The 26,019-nt window shown below is 50.5% G+C and overlaps 1 protein-coding gene and 1 long non-coding RNA gene across 3 annotated transcripts in view; both read right to left on the bottom strand.

The window, feature by feature from the left end:
• Positions 1-8,615, bottom strand: part of LOC125283771 (uncharacterized) — a 30,419-nt gene extending 21,804 nt beyond the window's left edge. Inside the window, exons 1-3 of the long non-coding RNA XR_008959095.1 lie at positions 8,374-8,615; positions 4,992-5,030; positions 2,400-2,543 (exon numbers count right to left, since the gene is read on the bottom strand). This is a non-coding gene — a long non-coding RNA (uncharacterized LOC125283771). The remainder of the gene's footprint in view (positions 1-2,399; positions 2,544-4,991; positions 5,031-8,373) is intronic.
• A 4,959-nt stretch (positions 8,616-13,574) lies between these two features.
• On the bottom strand, positions 13,575-24,896 carry GRM2 (glutamate metabotropic receptor 2). 2 transcript variants are annotated; one of them, XM_026500947.4, is made up of 5 exons: positions 22,536-24,896; positions 19,292-20,129; positions 16,320-17,395; positions 14,375-14,555; positions 13,575-14,143 (listed from the first exon to the last, which is right to left on the bottom strand). In XM_026500947.4, exons 1-5 carry the CDS (start codon positions 22,983-22,985, stop codon positions 14,070-14,072), a joined length of 2,619 nt encoding a protein of 872 aa, XP_026356732.1. In that variant the 5' UTR covers positions 22,986-24,896; the 3' UTR covers positions 13,575-14,069. The 2 variants fall into 2 exon arrangements, with proteins under 2 accessions (XP_026356732.1, XP_057167728.1); XM_057311745.1 differs by lacking the exons at positions 13,575-14,143; positions 14,375-14,555 and adding an exon at positions 14,694-15,136.
• Between the last annotated feature and the right edge of the window lie 1,123 nt (positions 24,897-26,019).

The raw sequence follows: 26,019 nt of genomic DNA, 5'->3' as shown, positions 1-26,019 counted from the left end.
TTTGTATGCTACTGAAGCTAAGTTGGTATCAATTCAAAGTATATTGTTATAAGTTTAGGATGTTAATAGTAATCCCCTCGTAACCACTAAGAAAATATCTTTTTTAAAATACACAAAAACATTGGGCCACCTGGGGGGCTCAGTTGGTGAAGCGTCTGCCTTTGGCTCAGGTCATGATCCCGGGGTCCTGAAATTGAGCCCCATGTTGGGCTCCCTCCTCAGCAGGGAGCCTGCTTCTCCCTCTCCTGCTCCCCCTGCTTGTGCTCTCTCTTTCTCTCTGTAATATAAATAAAAAAAGTCTTTAAAAAAAATAGTAAAAAAGAGAGCTGCAATGGCCTCACTATTACTATTATAAAATGTCTATATTAAAAAATATCTCAAATTAAATAACCTAACTTTACATCTTTTAGGACTAGAAACAGAAGAACAAACCAAACCCAATGATAGCAGAAGGAAGAAAACAATAATGATTAGAGTGGTGATAAATGAAATAGAGAATACGAAAATGATAGAATCAATAAAACAAAACATTGGTTCTTTGAGAAGATCACAATTGACAAACCTTAGCTAGACTCACCAAAAGAAAAAGAGAGAGATAAATGACTAAAATCAAAAAAAGAAAATGAGCCCATTTACTACTGACTCTAAAGATAAAAGAATTATACGCTAGTGGTGGGCTTGCTGCCGCAGACCCAAAGCAGTCCAGCCCACCCGTGGACCTGGCAGAACGGCTACTCACACCCCTGCTAGTGGACCCACCACATAGTAATACAATAAAGTAGTAGGAGAGGTTAATACTCCACTCTCAGTATTGGACAAATCATCCAGACAGAAAATCAATAAGGAAACAGTAGAACTGAACAACGCTATAGACCAAATGGATCTAATAGGTGTATCCCCCCAATGGCAGCAGCATTTCATTCTCCTCAAGTGCACACAGAATATTCTCCACGATAGATTGTATGCTAGGTCACAAACAAATCTTGATGAACGGAAGAAGAGTGAACTCCTTCCAAGTCTCTTTTCCAATCACAATGCAATGAAAACAGAAATCAATAATAGAAAGAAAAGGGGGAAATTCACTAATACATAGAAATTAAACAACACACTCTTAACCATTGGGCCAAAGAAGAAATAAAAGAGGAAATAAGAAAATATACTGAGAGACAAACAAAAGTGAAAACACTACATGCCACATACTTTACGAGATGTGGCAAAAGCAGTTATATGAAGGAAATTCATAGCAATAAATGTCTACCTAAAATAGAAGATCTCAAACAACCTAACTTTATGCCCCAAGGAACTAGAAAAAGAACAAACTACACCCAAAATTAGTAGAAGGAAGAAAATAGATTAAAGCAGAAATAAATGAAACAGAGAACAGAAAAACAATTTAAAAATTGATGAAATGAAGGGTTTTTTTTTTAAAAAGATAAACAAAAATCAATAAACCCTTAGCTGGACTAATTAAGAAAAAGAGAGAAGATTCAAATAAATAAAATTATGAGTAAAAGAGGAGACTTTACAATGGATGCTATAGAAATAAAAATCATAAGGGTCTATTAAGAACAATCATATGCCAACAAATTGGACAATGCAGAAGAAATGAAAAATTCCCTAGAAACACACAGTCTATCAGGACTGAATCGCAGACAGAAAGCCTGGATAGACCAATAACAAACAGGGAGGTAAAGCGGCAATCAAAACACTCCCACAAATAAAAGTCCAGAACTAGGTAGCTTCGTGGGGGAGGTCTACCAAACACTTAAACAAAAATTAGCAACAATCCTTAGACTCTCACAAATTTGTTTTATGAGGTTGACATTACTGATACAAAGGTCAAAAACACCACATGAAAAGAGAACTTCAGGCCAATATTCTTGGTGAATATAGATGCAAAACTCTTCAAAACAACAACAAAAACAATACTAGCAAACCAGGGAGCTTGCATGGCTCAGTCAGTTAACTGTCTGACTTTAGCTCCAGTCATGATCTCAGGGTCTTGGGATTGGGCCCCGTACCAGGCTCCACGCTCAGTGGGGAGTCTGCTTTTCCCTCTCCCTCTGCTCCTCCCCCCACTCGTGCTCTCTCTCAAATAAATGAAGTCTTAAAAAAAGCAAACCTTTAAAAAAACACTAGCAAACCAAATTTAGTAGCACAGTAAAAGGATCATATGCCATGACCAAGTAGGATTTATTCCTGTATCCCTGAAATGCAAAGGTCCCTACATACACGAATCAGTGTGAGACACCACATTAACAGAACGAAGGATAAAAATCACGTGATCACATTTCAAGATGTAGAAAAACATTAGACAAAATTCAACAGCCTTTCATCATTAAAAAAAACAACAACAACAATAACAACAACTCAACAAATTAGGTATAGAAAGAACTTACCTCAACACAATAAGGGACATTTATGAAAAGCCCACAGTTAACATCATACTCAGTAGTGAAAAGGTGAAAACCTTTCCTCTTAGATCTGGAACGAGGAATGGAACTCTACTCTTCTCTCTTCTATTCAACGTAATACCAGAAGTCCTAGACATATCAATTAGGCAAGGAAAAAAAAAAAGACTCTAAATCCAAAAAAGAAAAAGTAAAATTATCTGTTTACAGATGACATGATCTTATATGTTAAAAACCCTAAAGACCACACACACACACACACACACACACACACACACACAGAGGCCTATATACACATATAACCTGTTAGAACTAATAAACACGTTTAGTAAAGTTGCAGAATATAAATAAAATAAAAATCAGTTGCATTTCTAAATAAATCTTTAAAAAAGGGGGGGGGGTTGCCTGGGTGGCTCAGTCAAGATCTTGCTTTGTGCTTGATTTTGGCTCAGGTCATGATCTCAAGGTTGTGGGACTGAGCCCCGCATCGGGCTCCCTGTTCAGCAGAGAGCCTGCTTCAGATTCTCTCTCTCCCTCTCCCTGTGCCCCTCCCCTGTTCATGCACTCTCTCTCTCTCTCAAGTAAATAAATAAATATATCTTTTTTAAAAAAATCAGGCCAATATTTTTTACACTAACAATATTATACGCTAACAGTGACCTATCTGAAAAGGAAATTAGGAAAACAATCCCATTTATAATAGCATCAAAAAGAATAAAATACCTGGGAATAAACTTAGCCAGAGGTGAAAGACATGTACACTTAAAATTATAAAACATTCGTGAGAGAAATTAAAGACATAAATTAATGGAAAAATATCTCATGTTAATGGACTAGAAGAATTAATATTGTCAAAATGTCCATATGACCCAAAGTGATCTACAGATTCAATTTAATCCCTATCAAAATCCTAATGGCATTTTTTTTTTACAGAAATAGCAAATACAATCCTAAATTCATTTGAAACCACAAAAGACCCCAAATAGCCAAAGCAACTTTGAGCAAGAAGGACAAAGCTGGAGGTATCATACTCCTTGATTATAGGCTATATTACAAAGCCACAGTAATCAAAACAGTATGGTACTGGCATAATAACAGACATGTGAGTCAGAGGAACTGAGTAGGGAGCCCAGAAATAAACCCCCACATATATGATCAACTGGATTTTGACAAGGGTGCCAAGAATACACAATGGGGAAAAGACAGTCTCTTCAATAAGTGGTGATGGGAAAAATGGATATCCACATGCAAAAAAATGGAATCAGGCCTTTATTACACACTATATATAAAAATCAACTCAAAATGGATTAAAGACTAAAATGTAAAGGCTGAAACAACAAAACTTTTAGAAGAAAACACAGGGGGGCGCCTGGGTGGCACAGCGGTTAGGCGGCTGCCTTCGGCTCAGGGCGTGATCCCGGCGTTCTGGGATCGAGCCCCACGTCAGGCTCCTCCGCTAGGAGCCTGCTTCTTCCTCTCCCACTCCCCCTGCTTGTGTTCCCTCTCTCGCTGGCTGTCTCTATCTCTGTCAAATAAATAAAATCTTTAAAAAAAAAAAAAAAAAGAAGAAAACACAGGGAACATTTCTTGACACTGGATTTGGCAATGATTTCTTGGATATGACCCCAAAAATACAGGCATCAAAAGAAAAAATCGGTAAGTGGGATTACATCAAACTAAAAAGTTTCTTCACAACAAGGGAAATTCAACAAACTGAAAAAGCAACCTATGGCATGGGAGGAAATACTTGCAAACCATGCATCTGATAAGAGATCAATATCCAAAATATGTAAGGAACTCTTACAACTCAATAACAAAACAAGTAAAGGACTTGCATAGACATTTCACCAAAGAAGGCATACAAATGGCCAAGAGGCAGACGAAAACGCGCTCAACATCACTCACCATCAGGGAAATGCAAATCAAAACCACAACGACATATCACCTCATACCTGTCAGAATGGCTAAAATCAAAAAGACAAGAAGTAACAAATGCTGGTGAGGAAGTGGAGAAAAAGGGACCCTCATACACTGTTGGTGGGAATGCACATTTTTACAGCCACTGTGGAAAACAGTATGGAGGTTCCTAAATATATTAAAAATAGAATTACCATATGATCCAGTAATTCCACTATTGGGTATTTATCCAAAGACTAGGAAAACACTAAATTCAAAAAGATACATGCACTCGTATGTTTGTTGCAGCATTATTGACAATAGCCTGGATATGGAAGCAACCCAAGTATTTATCAGTGGATGAATGGATAAAGAAGATGCGGTATATATGCACAAAGGAATATTGCTCAGCCACAAAAAAAGAATGAGATTTTGCCATTTGCAACATCATGATTGGACCTAAGGGGTATTATGCTAAGTGAAACAAGTCAGTCCGAGAAAGACAAGTACTGTATGACTTCACTCATATGTGGAATTTAAGAAACAAATCAAAAAACAAAGAAAAGAAGAGACAAACCAACTAAAAACCTGACTCTCAAATACAGAGAACAAACTGGTGGTTGCAGGAGGGGAGATCGGGGGGTGGTGGGTGAATTAGGTAAAGGGGATTAAGAGAACACTTACCAGGATGAGCACTGAGTAATGTACAGAATTGCTGAATCACTGCGGGGGGGGGGGTGAGAAAAAACAGAATTGTTGAATCATTATACTGTACACCGGAAAGTAATATAACACTGTATGTTAACTATACTTCAGTTAAGAAGAAGAAACAAAATGTGATATAAATCCTATCACACACTCACACTGGAATGTTATTAGCCATAAAAAGGAAGGAAATGACAGGATTTCCAACAACATGAATAAACCTGGGGGGTGTTATGCTAAGTGAAATGAGCCAGATCCAGTAAGATAAACACTGCATGATCCCACTTTAATGAGAAATCTAAAATAGTCAAACTGAAAGAGAGTAGAACAATGGTTACCAGGGCTGGGAGGAGAGGGAAACGAAGAGGTGTCAGCCAAAGGGTTCAGAGTTTCAGTTATGCAAGTTGAGTAAGTTCCGGAGATTGACCATACAACATAGAACCTGTAATTAGTAATACTGTATTACATACTTAAAAATTAGCTAAGAAGATAGACTTTTTTTGTCCAGTGCTTTTACCACAAAAGGAAAAAAAAATGTAATTTAATAAATAAATAAAGAGAATGGAAGAAATCTTTTGGAGCTGATGGGTAAGTTTATGGCCTTGATATTGGTGACAGTCTCATGGGTGTATACTTATCTCCAAACTAATCATATTGTATGCATTAAATATTCAGCTTTCTGTATGTCAATCATGCCTCAATAAAGTGGCTTTAAAAAGACTTACAGGAGAATACTATGAACTATACTCCAACAAATTGGGTAACATAGATGAAATGGACCAATTCATAGAAACACACAAATCATCAAAACTGACCCCGGAAAAAATAGGAAATCTGAATAGACTGATATAAGAGTAAATCAGTAATCAAAAACCTCCCCACAAGAAAAGCTCAGGATCAGGTGGCTTTACTGGTGAATTCTAGTAGACATTTAAAGAATTCACACCAATCTTTTTCGAACTCTTCTAGAAAATAGAAGAAGAGAGAAACACGTCCTAACTCATTCTATGAGGCTAATATTACCCTCATACCAAAGCCAGGCAAGTACCGCAAGAAAAGAAAACTGCAGCTCAATATCCCTTATGAATACAGATGCAAAAATCCTCAACAAGGTACTATACTAATAAGGTAGATCCAAAAGCTTATGTAAAAGACGGTCCATAATGACCAAGTGAGCCCCAGAATTTAAGGGCGGTTCAACATATAAAAACCATTCAATGTAATACAATATATTCATAGAACAAAGTGGAAAAATCATATGATCATCTCCATTGACGCAGTAAAAGCTTTTGACCAAATCCAACATCCTTTCATGATAAAAAATATTCAGAAACCAAGGAACGGAAGATCGTCAACATGATAAAAGTTGACACACAATGTTACATTGGTTTCAAATAAAAAATCGACAAATTCTATTTCAGCAAAATTTCTTTGCTCATTAATGGAGTAAGATAATTAAAAGCAAAGCCACAGAGTAAAGAGTCTCAATACATTTATCTGATAAAGAACTCATCCTGAATATATAAAGAATTCCTACAAAACAACATTAAAAAATAAATCACCCGATCGAAATGGGCAAAAGATCTGAAGAAGTACTTCAAAAAGGAAGATACAGAATAGCCCAAAAGAACATGAGAAAATGCTAGAGAATAATTAATATATAATTAATTACAAGAGAAACACAGATTAAAACCACAATAGGACGCCACTACACACCCGCTACAGTTAAAAGGCCTGACAAGTGGCAAAGAGCATCTGGAATTCTCATGTATTGCTGTAAAATGGCACAATCACTTGGGAAAATCATTTGGAAATTTCCAATAAAGATTAAAAAAACACCTGACTCTATGACTCAGCCATTCTGCTCTTTGGCCTTTACTAGAGAAAACTGAAAACCTGTGTCCACAGAAAGGGTTGCTCAGAAGTGTTCATAGTAGACGTATTTATAATAGCTTTAAAAATCGGGAAAGCAGATAACAGAATTACAATGTATTTGTACACTGGAATACTACTCGGCGATAAAAAGGGCACAAAGATTTGATTCTCACAGCAACATGGATGAGTCATGTAAACAGACCCAGAGAAAACAGTCAGACACAAAGGAGTACATTAAGTATGATGCCATCGATACAAACCGGATCAGAATCAAACAGCGGTTGTCTCCGGGCGGTGGAGGGGGGTACTTTCAGGAGTAACGCAAAAGTTCTGCTTCTAGATTTGGGTGACGCTAACATGAGTGTACACGTTCCTCAAAATCCACAGAGTCGTACCCCTAACCTCTGTGCATTTTACAGCGGGTAGAATACCGCCCCGTGTGTGGTTTAAAATCAGACAAGCATCATGGGGCGCCTGGGTGGCACGGCGGTTAGGCGTCTGCCTTCGGCTCAGGGTGTGATCCCGGCGTTATGGGATCGAGCCCCACATCAGGCTCCTCCGCTGTGATCCTGCTTCTTCCTCTCCCACTCCCCCTGCTTGTGTTCCCTCTCTCGCTGGCTGTCTCTATCTCTGTCGAATAAATAAATAAAATCTTTAAAAATAAATAAATAAAATAAAAAAATAAAATAAAATCAGACAAGCATCAAACTTCCCTACAGCAACACTCGACGCTAGAAGACGACAGAGAAATGTCCACCACGTTCTGCGGGTAAAAGTGTGGGCCAGGAGGAAGGTGGTGGAAGGTACAAGCTGCCAGCAGGAAGGGGAGTGCGTGCCAGGGATGTCAGGCACCGCGCACGGTGACTGCAGCCACACCGCTGTGTGACGTAGGGGGAAGCTGTTAAGAGAGTCATTCCAAGAGATCTTATCACAGGAAAAAAGGTTTGACAAGGAAAAAATTCTTTTTCTTGTTTTGCCTTTTTTTTTTTTTAAGTAGGCTCCACGCCCAGCCTACAGCCCAATGCAGGGCTCGAACTCAAGACCCTGAGATCAAGACCTGAGCGGAGATCGAGAATCCCACGCTTAACCCACCGCACCACCCAGGCGCCCCCCTTACCACTGCTCTGTCCCTGAGGTAATGGATGCTAACTAAACTCAGGCCCCGTCGCGGCGCAACGTTCCTAAGACCCCTTGGCTGTGCACCTTAGACTTATACAGCGACGCGTGTCCATTATATCAACAAAACTGGGGGAAAGCAGAGATAGAGACAGAGACAGAGACAGAGATAGAGACAGAGACAGAGATAGAGACAGAGACAGAGAGAGAGATTTTTTTTTTAAGTCACAAATTAAAAAAAAAAAAAAAAAAAAGAGGAGCCTGTCGGGTGGAAAGTTGGTGGCGGACCCGGAGGGCAGAGAGCGGCGGAAGGAAGCAGCAGGCCGCTCCTGCTCGGCAGGTGGCAGGCTTAAGAAGCAGGGGCACTTACAGACGCGTCCGGGCGCGTCTGGGAGCCTGCGAGACTGGGATCTGAGGCCTTAGTCGTGGGTCACAACCCCGCTCCGGAGCTCTCAGCACCACGCTGCTCTCTCAGGGGCTCCTGCTTGAGAATGGCTCCGACGTCGACGGTGGGACGGTGGGCGGGGCGCACCTGCCACGGCCGGGGGCGGGGCGCCGAGCCTCTAAGGCCCGGATCCAACTCCAGGGTTAGCCGCCGGCCACGTGCTGCCGGAGACCTCCTCCAACCGAGCCTCCGCGGTGTCAGGGGTGGGGGATCCTGGAGCAGAGGAACGGGGTTAGGGGAAAACCAGGAAATCTGAATCAACTACGGATTTTTAGTTCATAAAAAGGTATCTGTATTTGCCCAGTAATTATAAGAAATGTGACTATTTGTTACTAATTTGCTCCTGTCAAATCTGGGTGTGGGGCATGGAGGAACAAATTATCTTCACAATCTTCTCATAAATCAAAAACTGTTTTAAAATGTAAAGTATACCAAAATGAAATAATATAACATCAAAAATGTTTAAAAAGAGTGTGGACCCCAATATGCTAAAACCAGCCCGTTTTTATTCAAGTAAAAAAGTTAAGAGGGAAATACCCCCATCCCTAATCTGGGTGATAGTTAAAAGACGTGTTCGCTTTGTGAAAAAAATTCATTGAGATTTACCTCTGCGAAATGTGTGCGTTTTTCAATAAAACTTTTGTTTCATGACTGTGTGTTATGTGTATTAATGGAATGTACCTAACATTGGATTAAATGAAACAACGTAAGTACAATATATACAATAGCATATTTCTATACATTAAGAGTGTCCAGAACACAGTATGTACTCAATAATTGTATGTTATTTTAATCAAAAAGATAAGATTACACCCTGAATTTTACATTTAAAAATTTGGGACGGTGTGGGAGGAAAAGAATGGATGTCTGTATGAAAAAAAGTTAGCCAGAGATTGAGAATTCTAAAAGGTAGCTACTGGATTCATGGAAGCCTCCTACTTTTTTATATTTAAATAAAATTTTCATAGCAGAAAAGGAAAGTCATCATTAGAGACAAGGGGATCTTTTTATTAATATGAGTTACATTAAAATTTGATAAGATAAAAAAATTGGTAAAATAAGCTAATAAGATAAAATCTTTGCAATAACATTCATGGAACGTGGGGAGAAAGGGCCTGGTGAAATATAAAAGAACTCAGAATACGGGGGCCATGAGCTTTCCATGAAAAAGAAAAACTGCTTAACGAAATTCCAACAATTAAAAGTAAGTCAGAAGTTGGATCTCCGGAATGCGGAGGCTGAAGTCAGAGGACAGGCACTGACCTGTGGATACACTGGACAAAGAATGAACGCGGAATAGCTCAGTGCGTGCTCTTACCAAACGGAATTTGGACGTGACCAGACTGGACAGTGTAGCTAATGCCAGTGTTCTCGGTTTCTCCCCAAGGAATCCGTCCATATGGTCTACAGTGAAAATGTGGCTAATAAAAACATCATGCTGCTGGAAGGCCGCCAGAATGAGTTTCCGATGTTGTGACCAAGAGGCTGCCCCCCGTTTATTTTGCCTGGAGAAAGGATGCACCCCAGGGCCCTCAGACGCCCAGGCGCGGCCTCTCCCGTCGCCACCCCTGAGGGATGAGAACCGCCTGAGTGCAGACCGGTGAGGGCCAGGTGTGGCGAGGCTGAACCACAAATACACGCTAGCCAGGGGCCCCTGGGGGCGTCTGCCTCCGCGCCACAGTGCCTCGTGGCCGTGTAGACGACCGGCCCCCCTGGACAGGCGCGGTGTGCGTGGGGAAGGGCCCACCCTCCTCTCCTTCGTGGGGCAAGGTCGACGACGGGGTCAAACTCTCCTCAGATTCCCTGAGACTACCAGAATGTGTACCTCTAAATGTCACGCTCTCTCTTCAGCTCAGGGGGATCCTTCCAGGGGGAAAATATCTTGTGTGATGAAGAAATGTCTGTGAAGTTCAAGAATTCCTTCAGTTTTACTTCAGATTCATTTTCTTCAATTAGAATCAAGTAAAATTAAATCTTCACTAAAAAAATAGACATATGGCATGATCCCATTTTTATGAAAGTATTTCTATCCCTCCTCCTCTCTGTAAAAATGCATGGAAATATGTCTGGGATGCGGTACCAGAAATGCTAATGATGGTTATATTTGAATGATGCAACTGGAGCTAATACTTTTTTTTTTTTTTTAACTTTTCTGCAATGCTTAAACTGTTTATAGGGAGCATGTATTTTTCAACAAAAGAATAAAGTGATTTTTCTTAAACAAACAAACAAGCAAATAAACCTGACTTCTTGGCGAGAGCCCTGGGGGTTCAAAGCTTCCGGTTTACTTTCTTCTCCAGTTGCCACTGGCTCCCCTCCCCCACCTCCTCCATTTCTCCCCCCTCCCTTTGCACCCACCCAACTTTTCACCTCCCTTTGACCACCCCACCTTTCTCCTTCCTCTGCTTTCCCCAGATCTAGCTCCTCTCTCCCAGACTGAGGACACCCATCTTTAGCACTAAATGGCCTGCTGGACCCCTGGGGGTAGGGAGGCCAGGCATCTTTCCTTTTCTGCAGGAGGTTGGGATGGAGACATTTTCAGAAGGTTTTTTTGAGAGCCTCAGTGACCCCTCATTTCCCCTTTACCTCTCATGACCCCCAGCACCAGGAGAGGAGGCGGGTGTGGGGTGGGAGGAATGGAGAGAGAACTCTGGCAGGAATGTAACTCTGGGTCAAGTTTCCCCACCGGATCCGGGGATGTGGGAGAGCTTGAATCTCCCCCCCCCCCCCCCCCCCGCCCAGCCTCCACATCATCCCCTCAGCTCTATTCTTTTGTCTCCAACACCTTTGCTCAATACATCACCAACTTCTTAGATTTCAATGTCCCATCTCAAGGGGCTCCTCTGGAAAGGGCTCACTCTCCCCTACTCTGTGCCAGGACCAGGGGAGCAGTGAACAGAGTGGAGTCACCCAATCTACAGGGCCTCCTGGGTGAGAGAGAGAGAGCCAGGCCCACCCAGACAGGCTACTTGTAGCTTGCCCAGGACCAGCACAAGGGACAGGTGAAGGGGTGGCAGACGGGCAGGGAGGGGCTGTGAGCAAAGCCACGGGAGAGACCACAATGCCCCACAGCAAACTCGGCTGCCTGAGCAAAGCAGTCTCCTGGTTACGCTCAGGGACAGTCAATTCACCATGATGCGTGGCTCCGTCTGGGCGGAGAGAACCCCAAATGTTTGGCATCTCTGTTGTCAGGCCCCAGAAGGGTCGAGCTCTCCTTGGAGGACTCCCAAGTCTCACATTAGCAGGGCCAACCCAGCAGGGACAGAGGTGTCTGGGCTTCGTGGGACATGGAGGTGGTACTGAGGAGGAGAGCAGAGACATAAGCCCAGGCCAGTCAGGACCGGGAGGAGGACCACGGGCGGGGGCAGCTGGAAGGACCTGGTCTGAGTAACGTGTACTAAAGACTGAGAGTTGAGGAGTGAAGACCTGGAGATTCTCGGCCCATAACGTTGTGGGCGTGGGCAGGGCAAGGCACGGGTGGTGGTGGAGGGAAAGGGGTGTGGTGGACAGACATCAGGTCTGGCCCTCAGGAACTCTTGTCCACCTCCTGCCCCCAGGTGATGGGTGAAAGGAATAGAAAGAGATTCTTCACTGAACATCTCTTGTACCTCTTTAGCCATGAACCATGTTAATTACTACCTTTAAAAAACTAATTATTATTGTTGTTGTTGTTGTTATTATTACATTTTAAGGTAAATAGCTGAAGCCATGGAAAGGAGGGCTGCTTTCCTGGTGCAAAAGCATCTGAGCCCATCTTGGCCTGTCCAGCGGCTGGGAAGATGGGCAAATGTTTCCTAGGCTTGGTTTGGCAGGAAGACCCAGAAAAGGCCACCCTGGAAGCAGGGACCAGCACCGCAGGTCCCATGGGACACTGCCCCGGTGCTCAGCCACGGAGGGCTCCCCGAGGCCTGGGTCATGCCAGACCAGAAATCTGGAAAAGAGACACTCCAATAGGCTTGCCAAAATTAGCAAATGAAAATACAGGATGCCCTGTTAAATCTGAATGCCAGATAAATCATAAAAATGTTTAGAAGTATGTCCCAAATAGAGCACGAGGCATACTTACACTAAAAAATCATTTGTTGTTTATATGCCATTCGAATTTAGCCAGGCACTCTGGATGTTATGTGGCACCCCTACACTTCAGGGTCTGCTGGAGAGGAGATGCCATTCCTACCATTTTCTTTTTCAGTTTTCTGTTTACATTTTTAAAATCGTTAACCCAAATTTCCACAGACTTGCTGGCCTGTAAATGCAAATGAGTTCACTTCAAAATAACCAATGTCCCTGGCCTGCCCATCTCCCAACACGGGACCTTGTCCCTCCGCGATGCCGCCGTGTGGGGGTTCCCCAGAAGCTGCCAGGTTCTGCTCCCGCTGGGGTTCTGTGCCCACTGCCCCCTAGGCCACAGGAGGGCAGTGGTTGCCTGGCTGAGCACCGGGGCTGAGTCTGTGCCGCTGCGCCCTCTGCTGGTGAGCCCCAGACTGCAAATGGGGGGGTGCCCGAGGGCTCTGGGCTCCACAACCCGGCCCTAGGGTGAGAGCTCCTCCAAGACCAGAGAAAGGCCCCTTCTCCCACCTCTCCCAGAGTCCGACAGCAGACGGCCTCTCCAACTGCCCAGCCTCTGTTCTTCTTGCCTCCACTCCTCCCTCCTCAGGAGCTCTTTCCAGCTCTGTATGCACCACACGAACAGGTGATGTTCAGCTCCGTGTCTCCTCTTGGTTCCCTCCATACCGACACTCAGCCTGCTCTGTGCTAACCAGCGGCTCCTGCAAGTGCCAGGTGGGCCAGTGTGGAATGGCCCACAGTTACCGGTCACAGGCGGCTGCCCCTGCTGGCCCACCGCCCACACCATCCACGTCTTCCCTTGCACTGTCAGATGCTCCTGTGTCCACTGAAGCCCCCCTGCCCTCGCCCCACTGGTTCCTTGGCCACTCTGCAGTGGCTCCTTTTCAGAGGATGGCTTTTCCATTTTCTGTCTCCCCATCACGCAGGGCTGGGTCTGTCCTGCTGGCCGCCAGATCCTAGCATCTGGCATAGGGCAGAGTCAACAAATACCATCGAAAGGGAGGTCGGGAGGCTCTGGAGGGCACGAGGGGTCTCCCTGGATCAAAGGCCGTGAGTGATTTTTTTTTTAAATAAAGACACTTTATTTACAGATAGTACAAAATAAACCACAGGACAAACTACTATGCAGGGGGAGGGATGGCCCCCACAAGAACCCCCCCTCCCCATCCCAGAATAACGTATGTAAAAAATTAAAAAGGCCCTAGAAGGAGGGAGGGGCGGGGCTGGAAGCACCTTTGCTGATTGGGAACTGGGGCCAGCAGTCCTCAGCCATCCCATTCCAGGGCCGTGTCTACCCTGGCTTGCTCCCTTCCGAGTCCTGGGCCTAGCAAGGAGGGGACACGCTGCAAGGACAGCTGGTGGCTGTCGCAGAGGCTCCTGGGTCAAGGACCCTGACTTCTGACTCTGAAGGGCTGGAGTCAGTGGCGAGTGGCTTTGGGGGCGGGCATGGGGTTGGCGTTACTGCGGTGCTCCAGCTCACGTCCCCTGGCCCTGGATGCGGGTCTGCACCAGGTCCCAGGGAGCAGCTGTGTCTGGGCGGGGACGTGGGGTCCTCAAAGCGACGATGTTGTCGAATCTACCACCTCACGGCCGTTGCAAACAGTGGGGACAAACTGGGAGCCAGAACCTAGGAAGGGAAGCCAGAGATTGGGGCCCACCCCGAGGTCCTTCCCCAAGAGCGGGCAGCAGAGGAGACAAGAGTGTGGAGGAGGCTTCCTCCCCCTTCACCCCTCCCTCCCCTCTCCAGCCTCCTCTAAGGAGCACTCCACCTCCAGCCAAAGAATCCCAGCAACCCAAGGAGTGGCCCCCATGCGGAGGAGCTGAGGCAGAGGGAGGGCTGCTTAGGGTGCACGCTGACCTTGGCCGAGGCTGGAGCTGGCCCTGGTGGCGGCACTGCTGAAGCGGCTGGTGGGCGCACGGTGGCTAACCACGTTCTTCTGTGGCTGGAAAAGGATGATGTGCAGCTTGGGCGCAAAGAGACAGCCGAGCACCACAGAGCCGCTGAGGCTGACTGACACGCACATGGTGGTGGTCTGTACCTGGGATGGGTGAAGTCAAGGATGAGTCTGGCCCCAGGACCCCTGCCCAGGCTGTGGGGGTGGGGAGGGGGGGATATGGTGAGCACCCAACACCGGGCCTTGGTCCTTTTGCCAAGCCCCAAAGGATTTCTAGGAAGGTGGGCACAGTCCCAGCGTCAGCCCGTGGACCACCTTCCCAGGGAGATGAAAATTCCAGCTGAGGGGGTGAACATGCAGGGGTGCGGGGGTGTCTGTGTGCATCGGGGTGTGTGTGCTGGTGTGTGTGTGTGTATCTGCATGCATATGTGTGCAGGAATGTGTGTGTGCATGAGTGTGTACGTATGTGCATGTATGGGAACCGTGTGCGTGTCCAGGTTAGTCCTTAACCACCTAGGATTGGCATGCAAATGCAAATCATATGCAAATGCAGGCTGAGTCAGAGCAGATTCCCTCCCCAGCGCTGGCCTCCACCAACCAGGCAGGTGGCCCAGCAGGTGCAACAGCAGCCAAGCCCAGCCGCCCTGGCCCCCAGCACTGCCCACCATACCTCTGTCCTGGGGGAAGGGGCCTTTGCAGGGGCTCTTGTCTCGATTTTCCTGCTCCTTTAATTGTTAAGATTGTCAGTTCAGACCCTGCTCTACACTCCCAAGCTGAGTGACCTTAGGCAAGGGATTGAACCTCCCTGAGTCTCCGTTTCTTCGTCTGTAAAATGGGGAGAGCCATGGAGTTTACTCCAGCGTCGTGAGGACTCACCAAAATGATCCTCTTATTGTTCAGAGCTCAGCTCATCTGTCACCTCCTCAAAGAGGCCTTCCCTGACCACCCCATCTGAAGCAGCCATTGCCCCCTTGAAGCTGAGGAGACCTACCGAGACACTCAGGCCAGCTGGATCTTTGCTAGGAAGCCATCAACTGGGGTACAGTTTCCTCCTGCTTTCACCTTCCTCAACCCTAGATCCCAGATCTGCTGCTCTGTGCTTCACCCTCTCTGCCTGCCCCGCTCCAGGGGACGCCATGCCACACTGCTCGGCTCCGAGGGGCATCAGAGCATTGCGCCCTCCCGGGCTGCATGGCCTGACGGCCCTGCCGTTCCCATTCTTGCTTTCCACCCTCACCTCTGCCTACCTTCCACCATCTGTGCCTCCCCTCCTCAACGAGGGAGGTCAGTGCACACCCTCTGCTCCAGTCAAACTCTATATTGGCTGCCTTCCACTATCTTCTCCACCCAACCTATTCAAACCTGCCTGTCTTGCAGAGCCCAGTGCAAGGGCTCCTCTTCCAAGAAGCCCTCCATGATTCTCTCTACACACACACACACACACACACACACACACACACACCTCCCTCTTTTGTGCTCTTACTGGGACCTTTCGTCAACCTAAACAAGTCAGCAACATTTCCTGACTTAGCTCTTTAGTTGATGCCCTGATCACCCACCCACTAGACCAGGTCTCCCCTTTTGCAGCCAACCCCTCCGGGGAGCAGGGCAGCTCATTCGGACATATTTCGGCACATGCATTTCCTCGAGCTTAGAGGGGGCATGTGAGTCCTGAAATCTCAGCTCTAACTCCTCCATCTCCTTGGCCATTGCCTAACGCCCCACTCAGCCTTCCCACCTCCCCCTGGGGTCCAGTCCCAATGGGGTCACTGCAAGCTGTGTGCCCCTGGATGAGCATTCAGCCTCTTGGCGCCTCAGAGTTATCAGCAGAGTAAACAAGACTCTGGGAAGCAGAAGGTCCAGCGTCCGCCCCCACCTCCCGCTGCCACTCTGTTGCAGGGAGCTCACCCGGTAATCGCTGGAGGTGACGTAGAAGATGGGCAGGAAGGCCAGCCAGATGATGCAAGTGGTGTACATGGTAAAGCCTATGAATTTGGCCTCGTTGAAGTTCTCGGGGCACTTGCGGGTCTTGAAGGCATAGAGCGTGCAGAGCGCAATGAGGAGCACGTTGTAGGCCAGTGAGCCCAGCATGCTGGCGTCTCGATGGTTACAGCGCAATGTCACCACCTCCCGCCGCTCCGGGGCTGTCTCCTTGCCCGTGCCTGGTGCCTCCACCACCAGCCAGGCGGCCACAATGAGCAGCTGGCCTGAGATGAGCGCCAGGCAGATGGCCACCTGCGAGGCAGGGCTGATGAAGCGTGGCCGCTGGGCTCCTTCCCGGGCCCCCCCGAAGATGCGTGCAATGCGGTTGGTCTTGGTGAGCAGGGCTGAGTAGCAGACAGAGAAGGCGGTACCCAAACCGAGGCGCCGTAAGGTACACACCGCCGTGGAGGGCTTGGCAATGAAGATGAAGGTCATGCAGTAGCAGAGGAAGACGCCGCCCAGCAGGATGTAGCAGAGCTCCCGGCCCGAGGCCTTGACCACTGGCGTGGCATTGTGCCGCACAAAGACACCCAGCACGAAGAGGGTGGCCAGGGCACCCAGGCAGGCGATGGTGACGGGCCCCACGGCCCAGGCATCGCCCCAGCGGATGTACTCCTGGGGCAGCTCGAAGCAGCCGGTCAGGCTGGCGTTGGGCCAGTAGCCCAGGCCACAGTCAGCGCAGGTGAACTCGTCCAGCCGGTACTCGTAGGGCTGGCAGGGGATACAGAGCCAGCAGCAGACCTCTCCGGGCTGCACGCTCTTCACCTCATTCTGGAGACAGGGCTCGCTGCAGCGAGAGGCGGGCAGGGGGCCGGCTGCGGGCGAGGCCCACGGGATGAGGCTGGTGTCCAGGGTCAGGCCTTCCGCCCAGTAGCCCACCTTCTGGTAGCGATAGCGCCCGCTGCTGGCCCGCAGGTAGGTGAAGATGTTGTAGCGTCCAATGCCATCCCCGAAGCGGTCAAAGCGCACCTCACTGTGTGTGTCCGCCGGGCGGAAGGGGGCTGGGGTCGGGGGGGAAGAGAGGGTGGGATTGGTGGCTAATCTTGATGTGACCTCAACTTGCACCCTACATGGAACCCAAACCCCAGCCCTGAGGCCACTCCTCGTTCTCCCATGCCTCACCCCAACACTAAAGCTGGCCTCCCCCCCCCCCCACCAGCCATTTTTCTAAATGCGAGGCTATGACAAATCTCAACTCTAAACCCCAAATAGAACCCCAGCCTCAAAGCCCAGGCATCTCCACAAACGTCATGCCCACACCAACCCCCAACCCTGACTCCCCAAAACCTAACCTTACAGCTAGACTCCAATACCTTCCAATCCAGACCCCAGACCCCAACCTTATCACACACCACAGCCCTCTCCCCAGACTTAACATGGACTCCTTCACAGCTGACCTTGGCCTCAGGTCCTAGTCCCACTTAATCCTCTCAATGATAAGCCAGCCCCTCCAGTCCCAATACTGATCGCAAGGCTAGCTGAACCCCAACCTCAGTGATCACTTGTAACCAGTGACGTCCACCAGGATGTGCTCATAGGCAGCTCACGAGACACTTTACTCCCCTCTCCCCTTGCCCGGGAACCTCACATCTCCCAGGTAGGCTCAGGAGGAAGCAGGACCCCTTGTCATCCCAGGTCCCAGTGAGGAGTTGGGGTTCACGTTAGCAGATGATGTGCTTAAGGCCCTATGGTGAATGGTGCAGCCTGGAGCCCCTTGCAGGGCCCCCACAGCCCCTGCTCCTTCCAGCCAGCCTCGAAGTCCTCAGCATCCAACTCGAGCCCTCCCATAAATCCCACCCAGCCCAGCGGGCTGAATGGGTCCTTGCTCTAACAGCGACCTGGTGCCCCTGGATCCAATCCTAACCCCTCCCCCAATTTTCCCACAACTCTGAATGTCAACCTCATTGGAATTATTATCCGTCTTAGCCCTGGGCCACAAGGCCCTGGAGGCCCTGGCCCCCTCCCACTGCTCCTACAGTGATGCTGCCTGCAGCACAGGGATGATTCTGAGGCATTCGTTATTCATAAAGCTGGAACACTGAGCAAAATAAATTTTGGTACAGGGGCACTGGGGTGGCTCAGTCAGTTAAGCGTCTGACTCTTGATCTTGGCTCAGGTCATGACCTCAGGGTCATGAGATCCAGCCCTGCATCGGATTCCACCCTCAGCGGGAGTCTGCTTCTCTCCCTCTCTCTCTGCCCCCACTCACGTGCACTCTCTCTAGAATAAATAAATAAATAAATAAATATTTTTAAAAAATCTATAGAGCAACCTGGATGGCTAGATCGGTTAAGCGTCTGCCTCCGGCTCAGGTCATGGTCCTGGGGTCCTGGGATCATGGCTCCCTGCTCAGCAGGGAGCCTGCTTCTCCCTCTGCCCCTCCCCACCGCTTGTGCGCACGTGCACGCTCTCTCTCAATTAAATAAATAAAATATTAATAAACAAATGTCTAAAAAAACAAATTTGGGTATGAAGAGACTGGCCACCTTGAATAAAAAATCAGGTCTAGGAATAGTATTTTCCCAGAAAAGGGAGTGTCCCCTGGTGCTCACTCTCAACCCACCCTTATCCTGTTCTGCTGCCTGAGAATGAGCTTGAGGCCCCCCAGTCCCTGCTGCCTGCACGATAGAGAGGCAGGAGAGAGAGAGCGCAAAGCCCAAGCAGGAACTAGAGACCCTCAAAGTGCAGAACCAGGCTGGAAAGAGGAACCCCAGCCCCCGCTCCAGGGGGAGTGGCCCCTGTCTAGCCATCCTCGTCCTGGCTTTGCCAGCCCCCGCGGGTCTCCCTTTCTTGCTGTAGACTACATTCTCTTAGCCAAGGAATGGGGAACCTGGAGGCCCGCTCCCTCTCGCTCTCCACAGGCCCACTGCCTGGTGGCCACGGGCCAGCCCCATTACCGTCAAACTTGACGTTGAGCACGAAGTCCTTGTAGAGCCGGCGCCCATTGACGGGCCGCATTGCGTCGCAGAGCTGGGTGGTGTTGGGGCAGAGGGCTCGGTGCATGTTGTGCAGCGCATGGGCCATGGCGTACACCGCATTGACCACAAACATGATCTTGGACTCCTGCTCGAAAGGCACGGCCCTAAGCGAGTGGGCTGCGCAATCTCGCCGCCGGAAGCTGCAGCGGAACCTCTGCTCCCAGAACTCGCGAAACCAGGGGTTCCGGCTGTTGTTCCAGGGGTCCAGGTTCCGGAAGTAGGAGGCAAAGTCGCTGATGGGATAGGAGGCCAGTTCGATAGTGATGGCGCCCTCCGCAGCCCCCTCGCTGCCTGCCACCACGCTCTCCAGGGCCCCCCAGCCATCGCTGGCCACCCAGGTGAAGCTGGCGTTGAGGCGCTGGCTGGCGGCGAGGAGCTCGCGAGCATCTTCAGAACGGGTGAACAGGACAGCCACCCGGGCGCTGGGCTTCTGCAGCAGGGCTCGCACCACACCCTCAAAAGCCGCCCTGCTCATGGCACGGCCCACCTTCTCCGAGGTGGCCACACAGATGTTGCGGGCGCGGGCCTCGAGCTCAAATGCTTCGATGCCTGTCTCGCCGTAGTCGCCCTCGGATGCCACAGTGGACACATAAGTCCAGTTGAAGAAGCGGAGGATCTCAGCCATGGCCTTGGCTTGGAAGAAGTCGGGGGGCACTGTACGGGCAAAGTAGTCATAGCGGGATTTGTCGCTCAGCTTGGCGCTGGTGGAGGCATAGCTGATCTGTGGGATCTGAAACAGCCGCAGGAGGTTGGCCACCTGGGGGAGGGGTAGAGCCAGCAAAGATCAGCGATCAGGTCGAACTTGAAAGACAGACGTGTTCTTCATGGCTACTCGGCCTTGGGATCAAGTGTCAGTGTAGTCAGCCTTGAGGTCTCTCTCACCCCGAAGACCTCTATCTTGTCTTGATGTGTCTTCCCTCTGGGGGCAGGGAGTTTTGCACCCCTTCCCAAGAGCTGGGAGAGAGAGGACCTAGGGCTGAGGCACCAGGCTCCTGAGCCACACCAGAACCCCTCTGTTGTCCCCCTTCAGATGCATAGCAGAAGCAAAAGTAGGGAGGCAAGAGAAGGCCCAAATCCTGGACCGGGAAGAGGTTGGCACTTGGCTGCACAGGGCAGGGGGTGGGGGCACTAGCTGGCATCTGGGATGCTCAGGGCTCTTAGGCTCTCTACCTATTTGGAGCAGGTATCCCTTCCCCAGAGCCCATCCTGATGGAATGATGGAAAAAGATGGAAAAGGCTTCCCTAGGAAAGACGACCCAGATCTGAGGGCCTTATGGCCCTGAGAGCCGGAGAGTTGGTCTCCATTGGATGGCTGACCTTGAAATAAACAAGGCTTCCTGCTTACCACTGACCGCCTGGGTCCTGCCCCCAAGAGTGGGGTCCAGACAAGGCCCTGGTGGGATGGGTAGGTGAGAGCAGGACAAAGCCCAGTTTCCACAGGAGAGAGCTTGTCCTGTCTTTGCACCTGGGTCACAGGCTCTTATTCTGACAGTCTCAACACCCTCTCCTCTTGTATTTTCTGCCTTTGTGTCCCTGGACAAGTTAGCAAACCTCCCTGAGCCTCGGTTTCTCGTTCCTGCCTGACAAGGTAGATAACAATGAGAATACCTGTGAGGCCACAGCGCCTGGCGTATGGAAGACAAGAGGGATTGGAGCAGGAGAGAAAGGGCAGGAATGAGGAGGAATGATGAACAGGCAGGTGCAGCCTAAGGATGAAGGGCTGGGCCTTGTTTTGACTCAGACAAGGAAAAAAGCAGACCGACGTTGAAGTGTGGGCCTTGCTACAGGAGGCAGACAGCTTGAGGTGGGAGGAAGGTAACTGGACTCCTGGAGATGAATGCATGGAGCCCTGAAGAGAACTGTGGAGAGGGTGGGTGCTAGGAAGGCACCCCAGAGGCCCCTGAAGACCTCAGCGGGTGGGAGGTGGCAGAGGTAGGTGCTGGCACAGCCACACCTGTCTAAGCTGCTATCGGCCACGTCCAGTAGCTGGGACTAACTGAACCACTAATTCACCGCCTGCAGGAGCAGGCCTCCTTGATCCCAGGCCAGAAGCGGCCTCCATGGTTCAGACTCATGCTTCATTTCTCCCGAATAAGCATGCCAGGTCAGGGGTCCTGGCCCTGCCTTTGATTGCAGTGCCCTCAGCTGGCCTCCTAAAAGAAGTTAAAGCTCCAGCCAAGGCCCTCCTTGCAAATCCCGACCCCGATCCCAGTTCTGGCCTCATCTGGCAGCCTCTTCTGGGCACCAGACAGGTAAGGGTCCAGGCAAGAGGTGGGACCCAGTCTGGGAGGGGGAGGATCCCTCCTGGGCTAAAGCAGCCAGGCATGCCCAGGGATATCAGCTGGGCCAGAACCCTCTGCTTACCTCTTGTGAGAAAGCAGGAGGGCCTTGTTCCCTCACCTTGCCACCCCTTCAAATCCTGTACCCCCTGAAGACCTAGGGGACCCTCCCCCTGCCACACACATTCTGCTTCTCTTCCTCTGGGGTCCCCACTCCAGTTTCTCTTCTCTGGGCTGCTCCTGGCTTCTACCTTCCACCCCTTTACAGCCCATGGAGAGATGATCTGACAGAGCTGGAGGCCCTTGGCCGAGGGCCCTAGGGGAATGTCTCCGCTGCGCCAGCACCTGCCTCTCTTCAAGCCTCAGTTTCCCAATATACAAAATGGGGTACTAATAGCAGCTAATATTGAGCATGGCCCCAATACATGCTTTGCATGTTGTATCTCATTAAATTTCCACCACAACCCTAAGAGTGGCAAGTGTTGAGTTCTGTTATTTTACAAGGAGGAAACGGAGGGACAGAAGGGAGAAATGATGCTCAGAGTCACATAGTACATGGGGAGCCAGGGTTCAAACCTGGAGTTCTGAATCAAGAGGCCTGGCTACTAAGCTTCTCAGGGCTGTTTAACCTCAGGTGTGTGTGTGTGTGTGTGTGTGTGTGTGTGTGTATGGGATGGAAGCGCGATGTTTTCCTTACACAATCTCTAAAAATTAACCCCCATTATGTGACAGGGGCACTTTCTTAGTATTCCACAAAAAGCTACTTAAAGGAAGCTCCTAGCCCCTTTTCCAATGCGTGGCAGCCTGGAGGCCCTGTTCAGAGGGAATTCTGGGCCCCGCTCCAGACTCCCTCCCCAGCCCCCAGTTGGGCAGCCCCCACATACCTGGATGGAGACATCGCTGTAGGAGCCGCCAATGACACCAGTGATGGCAGTGGGAGCATCACCGTGGGTGGCGTAAGAGCCGTCGGGGCAGATGTGGCGTGAGCCATCGGCACCACGGCTAAGCGAGGCACGCACGAAGTCGAGTGCCTGCTCCAGGGCATGTGTGTCCTTGGAGCAGCTGTCCAGTATGTGCGCGCCCAGGCGCACACCCGGCAGCAGGCGTGGGTCACGGTTGATGCGGTCCAGTGCAAAAAGCATGGCCTCCAGGCGCTGGATGCCGCGATGCTCATTGACAGGCCCACACTCCTCTGCTGGGCCACCCTTCTGGTGTACTGGGAACAGCCCACCCAGGACCAGGTCCCCCTCCAGGGTCAGCACCTTCTTGGAGGGGCCCTCAGCCACAGCACCCCATAGCAGCAGCAGTGCCAGGAGCCCAAGCAGTGATCCCATAGTCCCAAAGGGGATGGATGGGTCCAGCAGGCCTGGGCCTCCAGGGGATGAGGGTAGAAGCAGCAAAGGCAAAGAAAGGAGGAAACAGGGACCAGGAAAGGACAGGCAGGAAGAGAGATAAGAAGGGGCCCAGCTCCTGCAGAGAAAGAGACAGACAGACAAACAGGGAGAAGTGGAACCCGAGAGTGGCTACCCCTTCTGACTCTGCCTTCCCCAATTCTCTTCCATGGGACTTTTCTAGGGAGCCAGGGAGAGGTAGTATCACAAACCAGGCTGAGAAACTCCCAGACACCCCTTGGCGTGTTTCTCAGCTTTGCCCTGATCTGGGTCTGTAGATGAGCTCTGTGCCCATTGCATACTTAGCAGAGAGGGAGGTAGGCAGAGAGTAGAGGACCAGACAGAAGTCAGGAGACCGAGCCAACACCAATCCTGCTGTGAATCAGAGTGTCCAAGACCTTGCGCAAACTTCCCAGGACCCCAAAGTCAATGCCTTTGCAGCAGGGGTCGGGTTAGAGTATAAACTTGGGGGTCTAGTCCCTATCCTGAGCCTTGCATTTCCAGAGATAGGCCACTGTGGCTGAAACCCACCAGGGAAGAGGGAAGGAAAGGTCTCCAAAGGGTAGTTTCCAACTCCTAGAGAGACTGGAGCCCAGGTGAGCACCCCCAGGGGTCCTAGCTCCCAATTCTTAAAAATCCATCCCAGAGCCCCCTGACTTAGGAAGTAATAGACACTCTAGGCCCTGGGAATTTGACAGCAAGGTGGAGAGGTTGGCCCCAGGGAGGGACACTGAAGTGGCCACAGGTCTTAAGTCAGTAGGGAAAGTAGATGTGAGCATACGTGTGTCCAGGGTCAGGGGTAGTTCATCTGGTCAGAATCTCAAAACAGTGCTCAAGGTGAGACTTTTGGACACCTTAGCTCTGCATAGAATGCTTTTGGAGACTTAATGCCCCTGTTTTTTCTTCAGCTCAGATCCAAGCAGAGAAAGTCACCATCTCTAATGCATCTCTATCCGCATCCTCTCCCCATCCTGTCCACCCTGGCCCTGGCCCTTGGGGACTCCTCCTTCCCTCTTCCACTCTGCGCTTCACTTGTACCCCAGCTACCCTCCCAGATGCCCACCTCACACAGGCTCTCACAATCATGCAGGCTTGGGAAGGCTAGGAGAAGGAAACTGAGGCTGAAGAAGGACAGGACCCCATGTCCTCGCCACAGAGACTGGGATTCTTCACTTTGCCCCTCAGCTCCTCAGGGTTAATCTCCCCCTGGTGCCAGGGCAGGGAGACTGGGATCCTGTGGGTACCCAGAAAGCAGCAGCTCAACCAGGCAACCAGGAGAGAGAGGCAAGCATGAAGACCAGGACCGATGGGGAAGGGACCCAGATGGGGGCTGAGGCCCAAACTGGTCAAGACCACAAGCCTCCCACAGGGGCAGCCAGGACCAAAATCCAGACAGGGACAATACCCTGAAGGGAGACGGAACCCCAGAGGGGGGCAGCCAGGGGGTCTGGGCCACGAAATTTGGACAGGGAGTGATTGAGCCCTAGAGGCTGACACAAAGACAGGGGCACAGACAGAAAGACAGACCAAAGGATGGAAGGAGAGGAGGAACGAAGGAGCGTGATGCAGGGCGTGCGTTCTCTGGGGAAGAAAGGCGGGATGCCTGGGGCTGTCTTCCCGCTTCCCGGAGCTCCTGGTGAGCACTGTCTGGACGCCCCGGCCCGGGAGCCCCAGAACTCGAGGGCCCACGGGTCTCCGGGACATGGGGTCAGGATCATTAAGGTCGGCGGCGGCCGCGGCACCACGGGCTTACCCTACCTGGCGTGCCCGACTCCGGCGCGGAGAGAAACGGAGAGGAGCCGAGGGCGCAGGGTTCCAGCTCTCGCTCGCTGGCTTGCTCCCTCGCTCAGCAGCTCTGCACTCCCCGCCCGCCCGCTCGCCCGGCCGCTTTCAATCGCGGCCCGCCCCGCCCCTGGCCCCGGCCCGCCCCCAGCCCCTCCTCCGTTCCTCCCCACTCCGGATCTCCCGCTCCCAACCGGGCCCCCGCCTCCCTCCAGACTCCAGCACCGCTCCTTGCCCTGAGCCTCCGGCTCCTGTTCTTCGCGGGGCTTCCGTCCCGGAGCTGTCCACCGCGTGGTGCTGAATCCTCGGGCGCTCCCGCTCTGCGCAGAAGCGGGTGCCTATCAGCCCCCTCCACCCCGCGGTCAGACTGCAGCCCACAGAGCAGCGGGCACGGGACACAGGGCCAGGAAGGTCACTGAGCCCCAGGAGGTGCGCACAGTGTTGTGGGGTCCCATCTATGAGAGCGGTGGGGCTAGCCTTAGGGTTGCAAGGTGCCAAAGGGAGATAGGTAAGGGGGCACGTGGGAGATAGGTAGAGAGCTTAGCCTGCTGCGACAAGTCTGTCCCTGTCCTCACATCCATTCTCTCAATCCACAGACTGCAGCTCAGTCCACATGCCAGGCTTGGGGGTAGGGGCATGTGCCTTTGGCCCCATGTGAGAGCTGGGGCCTGAGTCACTAGGAGGAAGAGATGGGGGTGGGTGGTCAGAGGAAGATGGGGCCTCCTCTTCCTACAGATGACCTTTAAAGCTGCTACCCAGCCCCCCTACACACACCCAGCCCTGACCTCCTCCCCCACCCACCTCACTAATCCCCACCCTCATGTACAAAGGGCATTTATGGCAAAGAGATAACCTGGGGTATGTGGGGGTGCTGCAGGGCCAGGGACTAGGGTCAACCCTAAGGGACATGCTGGGGCTGGCAGGGGGACCTGGGAGGGGAGGGGGTGGAGGAGAGGCTCCTGAAACTGGCTACTGTGTAGGAGGGAATGGGAGCTGGAGCCCAAGCAGAGGGAGGACAACTCTGAGAAGATGCTCTTGACTCTTCTCCCCCCCTGCAGCAGAATGGAGGACGCCCCTGGGTAGAAGGTGGTGGATAAAATGCAGCACCCAATCATGCTGAAGGGTTTGGAGAGGGGACCTGCACCCAGGTTAGCCTCAGAGCTTGCACACACACTAGGTGCTACAGTGCACAGCA

This window comes from Ursus arctos, unplaced genomic scaffold, assembly GCF_023065955.2.
Source record: "Ursus arctos isolate Adak ecotype North America unplaced genomic scaffold, UrsArc2.0 scaffold_14, whole genome shotgun sequence".
Taxonomy (NCBI): Eukaryota; Metazoa; Chordata; class Mammalia; order Carnivora; family Ursidae; genus Ursus; species Ursus arctos.
The sequence above is the reverse complement of the archived record's forward strand: the minus strand, read 5'-3'. Positions and strand labels throughout refer to the sequence as shown.

Excerpts from the sequence above, each read along its gene's own strand:
- GRM2 (XM_057311745.1), bottom strand. The coding sequence starts at position 22,985 with ATGGGATCACTGCTTGGGCTCCTGGCACTGCTGCTGCTATGGGGTGCT. Across the intron at positions 17,396-19,291 it reads GCTCAACGTCAAGTTTGACG|CCCCCTTCCGCCCGGCGGAC; the intron begins GTAATGGGGCTG and ends CCCCGACCCCAG. Across the intron at positions 15,137-16,319 it reads TCACCTCCAGCGATTACCGG|GAGCAGGAAAATCGAGACAA; the intron begins GTGAGCTCCCTG and ends TAACAATTAAAG.